Below are 9,430 nucleotides of genomic sequence, written 5' to 3'. Positions count from 1 at the left end.
AAAGAATTTGCAAGGGAATTAACAGATTAATTTAAGCTTCCCGGGCAGGAAAAAAAAGTAAAAACAATCAATTACACAACTTAAAACTAGTCCCACATCAGGAATTTATAACACCAACACATCAATTTATAAACTTTCAGTGATTGTCACACAGACCTTAAGTACAAACACAGGAAATTAGGCAAAGGAGAAAAAGAAGAAAGAGAGCAATACCCATCATCAAATCACCACCATCCGTACATGACTTGTGTGCACCTATCTTTAATCCACCTGAAGCTCTTCCTGAAAGTCCCTTTCACTTTACCTTCAACACTATACATTTTATAGCTAGCAACCCTCTTCTTCCTTTGAAACTCAGGGTCATCAAAGCTCCAAGACTTCGAAGAAGATGAACCAGTATAGCCCTTTCCTTTCTTAACCTTAAAGTCCCTGTTGTTGCCGAAATTGTTGGTGTTATAATTGCCGTTGGCCATCTGAGTCTGAGCGTAGGAAGTGCTATAGGACCTGAGCTCATAAGAAGAAGTTGGTGGCCTTTGGGGACCATGGTAACTCTCCATCTGCATCATATCGTTCCCATGAGAATAAGAATACGATTTTGATCTGTTGTAATCTTCCATGGGATTAGGAATATGGTGCAGGTATGCTGGGGAGACGGAGAGAAACAGACATTGAAAGAAGGTAGGAGAGGTTGTTTTTATTGGTTGAGCTTCTTGATTCTGACAGAGGAGGAAAGAGTTGGAATAATGGAATGGTGGGGTCCAACACAGGATGAGATGCTCGGGTTCCTTTTTCCACTTTTTTTTTTAGCTTGGATTGACTTACTGGACAATTTTCTCGATGAGTGAATCTACATGGCGTGTTTAATGGGCAATCATTTTGTCTAGGGCAGTGGTTTTTTACTTGTGCGTTTTTTCTTCTGCATGTTCGTGTTTTCAGTATTTACCAGTCAGAATGAGTAATACCTTCCTTATGTCAGTATTCATCACTGCAATTTACGTTTATACTTTTTATATATTACTATTATCTGTAAATCCAAATTCTTTCCATGAGACACAAACTTCTTGTGAGAAATTCCCTTGACCGGGAGACCAGTACACCACCATGTTTGAAATCAATTTTCATAGAATTTGATGGAGTAGATTCACTAGGAGGAATTCTTACAGTTCACTGTAACCGAAAAGTTTAACTCAGACTTCTCCTAATAATGGTTCGCTATTTGCAGCAACATCATCATCATCATTGGTTTGAAGCACATTTTTGTATGTTTCGCAACTGTCATGATACGGCTAATTTATTTAGTGTTTTCGAAACAACAATGCGTGTCAATGGAAAAGGCCTAACGGAAGATTTTCCATTACCACATGCGGCAAGGTAAGAGTAAAACACACTACAAAGGCTTGAGAGAATGATATGTTGCGTCCACCGTGGAGAAAGAGGTGCTGCCATGTCTAGAAATAATGGCAAGTTGTGTTCGCAAGAATTTCGACTCTTAGTGGAGTAGCAATGCTGCTCTTTGATCGATTAGGGTTGTGGTCCGTGAAGTTTAGCACAATGGAGGATGCTTGTGCTCATGTTCAAGCAAGTGGGCAATGGTGGTTGACCAGGTGCAACGTGCTCATCATTTCGTTCTGCATACGGGTCAAGAGGCCACGGCTTTTCAGTAAGGCTATTCAACCTCTCATCACAGACAGGAAAACCATGTGCATTCACGATCGATGATAGTACGCAGAATCATCTCGACCGCCCAAACTAGCAGATTAAAATAAGAATTTAAATGTTCCTAAACATGTGAAGATGGCGATTGTAAGTATTTTTAATTTAGAAATGTATTAAAATATATTTTTTATTTTTTAAAAATTATTTTTAATATTAATATATTAAAAAAAAAATATTTTTTTTTTGAAAAAAAAAATCAAATGTTTATAAAGCAATGTCCCAAATACTCCGAGCATAAACAAGTCAGAAAAGTTAACAGTACCTAATCAGTAAACTCAGGTAGAAGAGCAGTATATGCACACGCAATAAACAACAAATTCGCGTGGAAAGACCGATAAATAACATGTGCATGCTCCCATAATATCATCGGTCCAAAGATAAGGGCACATCCCAGCAGAAAAATTAAGTGAAATAACATATAGTATATATTATTGGCACTCCATATGCATATACATGCCAGTCCAGGAGTTGCTCAAGGAAAAGAAATATCCGGGCAAGTGAAGTTGCTTTGCTAATATCACTCTGAATAGGATCCCCCGGCTTAGCAAAACACTTGTGTTGCACAAACTCAAGTAATTGAGGCTTTAGGATTTTTTTAGTTTTTTCTATGAACATGACACACACAGAGGAAGGAGGGAGCTTGCTAATGAAAAGGACAAGGCATCAAGAAACACAAATTAAAGTACTCAAGAGAACAGCAACGGAGAGCCCAATATTATGACATAATGACTTTATCATATGTTTTTTTACCTACATGAAATTCCCTTGCATAAAATAAAAAAACACGCAGAGAGTAAAATATTATGATGGACACTACCATAATTCTGCAAATTTTACTCTGACACAAAAAGGAAAAAGCAAAAACAAACTTGCAACAAAATTTAACACAAGGGACTTCAGCACCCGAAATGGGATCGATCCCAATCTCAAATGCTCAGAACTAAACCTGCAGGGCTAGTCCAATCCATGCTAAATAGAGGCCCCAAAACTGCAAACAGCATAATAGTTTTAACTTCCAAGCTCAGCCATTTACCTTGGTGAACCAAAATTGCTTCAAAGAAGATCAGCAACATTTGATGGCAGCTCCTCAACAGTTACATTATAGAATCTCTGGATGTCAGAAAGCATTCTTTCATCATCCCTGGTAACAAAGTTTATAGCAACACCCTTCCTTCCAAAACGTCCACTACGACCAATACGATGGAGATAGTTCTCTGGCTGGGTAGGGAGATCATAATTGATCACAAGTGAGACTTGCTGGACATCAATACCACGGGCCAACAGATCAGTAGTGATCAGCACACGAGAGGAACCAGAGCGGAATTCTCGCATAATAATGTCCCTTGTGTTTTGGTCCATATCTCCATGAGTGGCAGAGACTGTGTGATCACGACTGCGCATCTTGTCTGTGAGCCAATCCACCTTGCGCCTGGTGTTCACAAAGATAACACTTTGGGTTATTGCCAAGGTCTCATATAGATCACAAAGTGTCTCAAGCTTCCATTCCTCCTTGTCAACATTAACATAGAATTGCTTGATCCCCTCAAGGGTAAGCTCATCACGCTTCACTAAAATCCTCACAGGTTTATTCATGAACTTCCTCGTAATTTCTAGGGCCTCAGGTGGCATAGTAGCAGAGAAGACCCCAACCTGAATCTTTGGGGGCAGTAATTGGAAAATATCATATATCTGTTAAAAGAAAGTTTGATCATTAGAGAGAAAACTTCCAGTAGAAACACTCGTGTGTAACTTCAAAGTGACAGTACCATGCAAAAAACAGTAGAAAGCCTTAAGAAAGAATGCATGTGCAGATTAAGTAAGAGTAGGAACCTGATCCTTGAATCCTCTTGAGAGCATTTCATCTGCTTCATCCAACACAAACATCTTGATATAGTCAGGGCGAAGTGATTGTCTCCGCAACATGTCAAACACACGACCAGGAGTACCGACTACAACATGAACCCCAGCTGAGAGAATACGCTGATCCTCACGAACACTAGTTCCACCAACACAAGCATGAACCTTCACACCCAGATAATCACCTAGTGCTCTCATAACCTTTTCAATCTGTTGAGCTAGTTCTCGGGTAGGTGCAAGAACCAATGCTTGGCATTCAACTATATCATAATCAAGCTGCTGCAAAATCCCAGAGCAAAACGTAGCTGTCTTTCCAGTTCCTGATTGTGCTTGTTGGATTACATCAAGTCCCTTGCAGAATGGGACAATCCCTCTTTGCTGAATTGCAGATGGCTTCTCAAAACCTTCAAACAAAATTGGATCACACCATGAGATCAGCAAAGACATAATGTCTAATGCATACAAATATATTCCAAGGACAAAACAGGAGCTTTAAAATAACTGTTATTCAACATATACAATAAAAAGAACGGCAGCACAAAAAAGCAGTTGATAGGTGGATTATGAGAAACTAAATTCAACCCAGCCAACCACCTGAAATCCGAATTTCATTTTAAATTGATCTGATTAGGGAATGAAAAAATCTCAAATTCTTGCATATGTAAACTCAGGCAACCAGAAAAATTTCCAAATTGTGCTTCATCATGCAACACCACTCAGATAAATTCAACATGAAAAGGACTGCAGTTTTAATGCCACTCACCATATGCGTAAATACCCCTCAGAAGGTTCTCCTTCAAATTCATAGCATCAAAAGTTTCATGCACCTCATCATATGAGGTAAAGAAATCCTGTCCTTCAGTTGTGAGCCTGCACTCATCAAGCTAGCAAATTCAACATCATAGGGCCCCAGGCAATTAAGGATAAACAGAAGCCCAGACAGTGAAATAGAGACAAAACACATTATAACCAACAAACCTCAGCAAACATACCATAGCGCAAAATAAGGACTTACAGCTCATTCATCTTAGAATCAAATTGACGAGCATCAAACTGGGATCCTTCAGGTGCCGAACTAGCCATGACTGCAGACAGTAACCAATAAATAACTCAGTAACCCAATAACAAACTCATTAAAGAGATTTTAGTGGGTGTTTGGGAGTGTGGTGGCTTTTACTTTTAGGTGCATTTTACTTGAAAAAACATCAAAGTGATGTTTTTAGGTGTTTTTCGAAGAATTTTATGTACCAATATCAAAAATCAAATAAAAAATCTGAAAGAAATCATTTTTCAAGAAGAAACACTTTTAAAAAAGACCCTGCACCGCAATACAAAGCACACACCGAGTAAAGCCCATATGATATACCATGCCCTTCTTTCCCATATCAAGAGTGGGGAAAGTAAATCCTTTTATCAAACCGAAAAACACATCAAATTTTCCACCAAACCCAAATCGCTAGGCCCCCACAAAATCATAATAAAAATACAATAATCAGCGATTATTCATCAATCAAGTACAGATTTTGAACACTGATTCATCTTTAACTATAGCAAAACTCAATAAACAAGGTCTTAAAAGAACAAAAACTTACGGATCTGATTACAAACAATAAAGAACGAAAGCAACAAGAGAAGTTAAAAGAAAAACAATGAGATTGTCAGATGATCGAAACATCAAATCAAGAAACAAACAAGAGCATAAGGATTGGTTACCTGAAAAAAGTGGTGATTGATAAGAGAAAAGAGATAGAAGATTTGATTGAGAATCCACAAACTCCTCGGATCTTTTTAGTTTGTTTTGGAGGAGTTTCAAGGAACACTCTGTTTGATTAGATAGATCGATAGCAGCACTGTGATGTGAGGAAACGATACGGAGACGGGCTTGCTTAAATTATGACCCTAACCAAGGGATTTTTTTTTTCCGTGCCTTGGTTTTTTAATTTACCATGTCGCCCTTTTTTTCTCGAGTTTAGGTGGGCCTTCATGGACTTACAGGTGAGGAAGGCCCAATTCCGATCTTGAGAGCATTGTTGTAAGTTTACAGATTATAGTATTTTCTTATTTTTTAAAATATTTTTAATTTAAAAATATATTAAAAACATTTTAAAAAAAATTATATTACAAAATTTATTTTTAATATTAATATATTAAAATAATTTAAAAAACTAAAAAAATTAATAAAAATAAAAAAATTTAAATTCTTCCATAAATATTTTTAAAACGAAAAAACAAATAAAACAAAAACATTTCTATCATTACATCACAATGAATTAATATTATTTTTTAAAAAATATTTTAATAATAATATTATTAAATCTAATGAAATAAAAAATTAATTTTTATTTAATTTTTTATCAAATCCAAATAACACGAAAACTTTTCAACTTTAAAAATAATAAAATAATATCAAAATATTTTCATAATTATAAAACATTATACAAAAAAATATGAAATAAAAAATTTACATGTGTATGCAAATATCATTTTTTATCTTTTTCAAGACTAAAAATATATTTTAACTATTTAATAATTCATAAAAAGTAAAAAAAATTCTAGAAATAGGTCTTAATTTTCTCATAGTAAAATAATATTTTTACTATGTAAATAAATATAAAAAGATTACAATATTCCTACTTTAACATTTAATGATGTTAGCCATCATTTAATGGGGAAGAAAAAAAAGCCAAAACAATATTTATCCACTTATAAAAAGAAAAAAATAAAAAATAAAATTATTATTATAATCCATGATAAAAAATCTATTCATCTATAACAATTTCCATACGCTATTTAATTTTTATTATAATAATTTATATAAATCTTTATATAGCCTCAATGAGATGTACCGAAAATAAAATCAACAAAATAATTATAAGATTTCTACTATATTCCAAATAATAACCAAAAAAACAATTCCAATATTGAAATTACAAAATTTCCATAGATTTGTTAAACAAAACCCAATAATATTCAACAAATTCTCTCTTCGCACCCAGACTTGTTTCTTTCCTCTTTCCACTTCTCTTTCAAATACCAACATGTCCTTTTATATAGATCAAGCTTTGATTCTGTTCATTCCACTCTTCAAACCCCTATTATCGGCGCACTATTTTGCAGCAAAAAGAAAGGCGTTTAGAGTGGGTTTTATGCTGCAGAACTGGCTGTTTCAAGGGTGTTTTTTTAGCTTGTTTATAGTTATAAGTATTGTACAGTAGTAGAGGGAAATAAATCATGTGTGTGTTCTTGCCCGTCTTGGTATTGGATTTTCTTGATTTGGAGCTATTATGTGGTGGTTTGGTGGCTGGTGAAAGAGGGGTTGTGGCGGCTGGTGAAAGGCGAGCAGGAGGTGTGGGTGGTGGCTGTTGTTCACGGTAACCAATGCTCTTTTGTAAGCTCCAAGAGCACCGCCATTTCTATATGCATCTGAAGCCTCGTTATTCTTTGAAATTATGGGGTCACAGCTAGAGGAAATTACAAAACTTGTTAGAGGAAATTAAAAATCACGAACCATTAGAGGATTTTAATTTGTTGCCAGATTTTGTTTCCCACCGAGAGATTTGGTAGATGAAAGGACGAGAATTGAATTGATTGATTGATTGAGAGAGAGAGAGAGAGAGAGAGAGTTTGTGAAATATAATGAATTGAGGTTATTTAGATGATATTGTATACAAGGATAAATTTTTCATTTCATTTAAATTTAAAATTTACATTTATTCAAGATATTAACGATAATTTCTGAAATTATAGAGTCAAAATGTAATAGCAAATAAACTATGAGAAGATTACTGTAATTTCTCTTTATAACAATTCCAATGATTTATACTCTTGAGTAAAAAATATATTTTTAAGTCTTTTATATTAGAAATATATTTTTTAAAATAGAATATTATCATTTTTTAATAAAAAAAAACACACCTTAATATTTTCCAAGCGGCCACATAAAAAATAAAAAAATAATTTAACAAAACTATATTAAAAGTTGGAAAAAAAGTATTTTATTCGTAATGAATGTTTTTTAACCAATCTTTTTAAAAAACTAGCCAAGCATGCTGGTGTGGCTTCCAAGCATGCCTAGGCCTTTTGCTTTTAGACTAGGTATGTAGGCTTAATTTTCTAGATCTTAGAGGGTCCATCTGTTTTTTTAATGGGCATTCTAGCCCATCATTTTATATATTTTTTTAATTAATTCTTATTTTTTAATAAATTATTCAAGTAAAATCATCAAGATAATATTTATAAAATTGTCCAGTAACTCCATCAATTTTTGAAAATAAATATGATTTACATAGCTTTTTCTTTCTTACTTTCAGACGGGGAGAGTTTTTGTGACAAGCCTCCAAACCTTTGAGCCCTTGTAACTTGTAAGGTATCTCATAAGTCATCAGGCTTACTATAATTTACCACAAATCTATTAATGATTATTTTAAAAATAAATAAATAAAATCCTGCACTCCACAAGCAGTCGCTAATTCCCTTAAATAAGTCGAAAAGGCAATTTTCCATTGATTTGCAAGTTAATATAAGCAGTTCTAATAAGAATGAAAAGGTGTTTGTGGTTATTTTTTAAAATATTTTTAATATTAAAATAATATTTTTTTTATTTTAAAAATTATTTTTTAGGTTAGTGTACCAAAACAATAAAAAATATAAAAAAAATAATTTTTAATAAAATAAATAGTTTTTTAAAAAATATGATATTCACTGATTTCCTAAACATTCTGAATTTAAAAAATACTGCTTTTCTGAAAATACTGCAAATTAAATTCTTCGGTCGTTGGAGGTTTAATATTTGCAACCGATATTCGATCACAAATACGGTGCAAATCTTGAGTTTTATTTTAATAACTTGCTTTTTTTCTTTTCCCGTGCTAGCTGAGATTTGGCTGCAAAAAACTGCATTTCTGACTACATTGCTATTGAAAACCAAATATCTCCACTGGATTTCCTATTTATCTTGATCTTTAAATCAACCTATATATAAAAGTTATTTTAACATAAACCAGTTGATTTGAAAAATTTAAAAAAATTTAGATGATTAATAAAAATATTATTTTTGACTTTAATATCAATAAATTTTGTGGTTTAAAATAATTTTCAATTCAATATTTCTAATTTCAATATTAATGAATAATGAAAGTATTTCTGATCCTGGTGTATGAATATTTTAGATTTTTATGCTAATATTTATTGAGTGAGTATTAAATATATTTTTAATTTTAATATTAATAAATACAGATTAAGATAAAACCTTTGATAAAAAATATCTTTTATTAAAATTTTATGAAGTATATTTTTGTTTTTATTGTTTGAGACAATAACTCACTATAAATTTATTAACCTCAAATATAAACAAAAATATTTATAATGTAAATAAATAATGATTTTATTTTTAAAATTTACATTTATTGATTTAATCACCTTTAAAATCAAATCGTATTTTCATGAACTTTATAATTATAAAGTTTAAATATACATAAAAAATATTATTTTTTATTTTTTTTCTTTACTATGCTAAAATAAATTCCACAATATGCAAAAAAAATGTTTTTTTATTTTAAAATTCGAAGACATGCCCTAATGATTTTTTGATTGAACTTTGCATTGAAAAAAAACCTTCAAGATAATTCTTTTTTTTTTTACCTTAAAAAAAACAAGGGAAGCTCAAATGAGCCCATAAAGAGAAAAACTCCAAGCACACGCATGTTACCAAAGCTCACAGATTAACCAAATCATGAACCACAGCCCATGATTTCAAAGTCCACACTAACCAGACCAGACCACATCACAAGACAACAGCCCATCATTTTACAAATCTAAAGATTCTAAATCGTTGTCTTTTCTTAAAAACTCTGTTAGA

At 32.6% G+C, this 9,430-nt stretch overlaps 1 protein-coding gene across 2 annotated transcripts; it reads right to left on the bottom strand.

Annotated features, from left to right (window-relative positions):
* Window positions 1-2,401: 2,401 nt before the first annotated feature.
* On the bottom strand, window positions 2,402-5,488 carry LOC105122170 (eukaryotic initiation factor 4A-9-like). 2 transcript variants are annotated; one of them, XM_011021111.1, is made up of 5 exons: window positions 5,287-5,488; window positions 4,589-4,658; window positions 4,337-4,443; window positions 3,547-3,977; window positions 2,402-3,405 (listed from the first exon to the last, which is right to left on the bottom strand). In XM_011021111.1, exons 2-5 carry the CDS (start codon window positions 4,654-4,656, stop codon window positions 2,770-2,772), a joined length of 1,242 nt encoding a protein of 413 aa, XP_011019413.1. In that variant the 5' UTR covers window positions 4,657-4,658; window positions 5,287-5,488; the 3' UTR covers window positions 2,402-2,769. The 2 variants fall into 2 exon arrangements, with proteins under 2 accessions (XP_011019413.1, XP_011019414.1); XM_011021112.1 differs by having other exon boundaries at window positions 4,589-4,663; window positions 5,290-5,484.
* Between the last annotated feature and the right edge of the window lie 3,942 nt (window positions 5,489-9,430).

This window comes from Populus euphratica, unplaced genomic scaffold (assembly GCF_000495115.2).
Source record: "Populus euphratica unplaced genomic scaffold, PopEup_1.0 scaffold19.1, whole genome shotgun sequence".
Taxonomy (NCBI): Eukaryota; Viridiplantae; Streptophyta; class Magnoliopsida; order Malpighiales; family Salicaceae; genus Populus; species Populus euphratica.
Note: the sequence above shows the minus strand (reverse complement) of the source record. Positions and strands in the feature narration are given on the sequence as shown.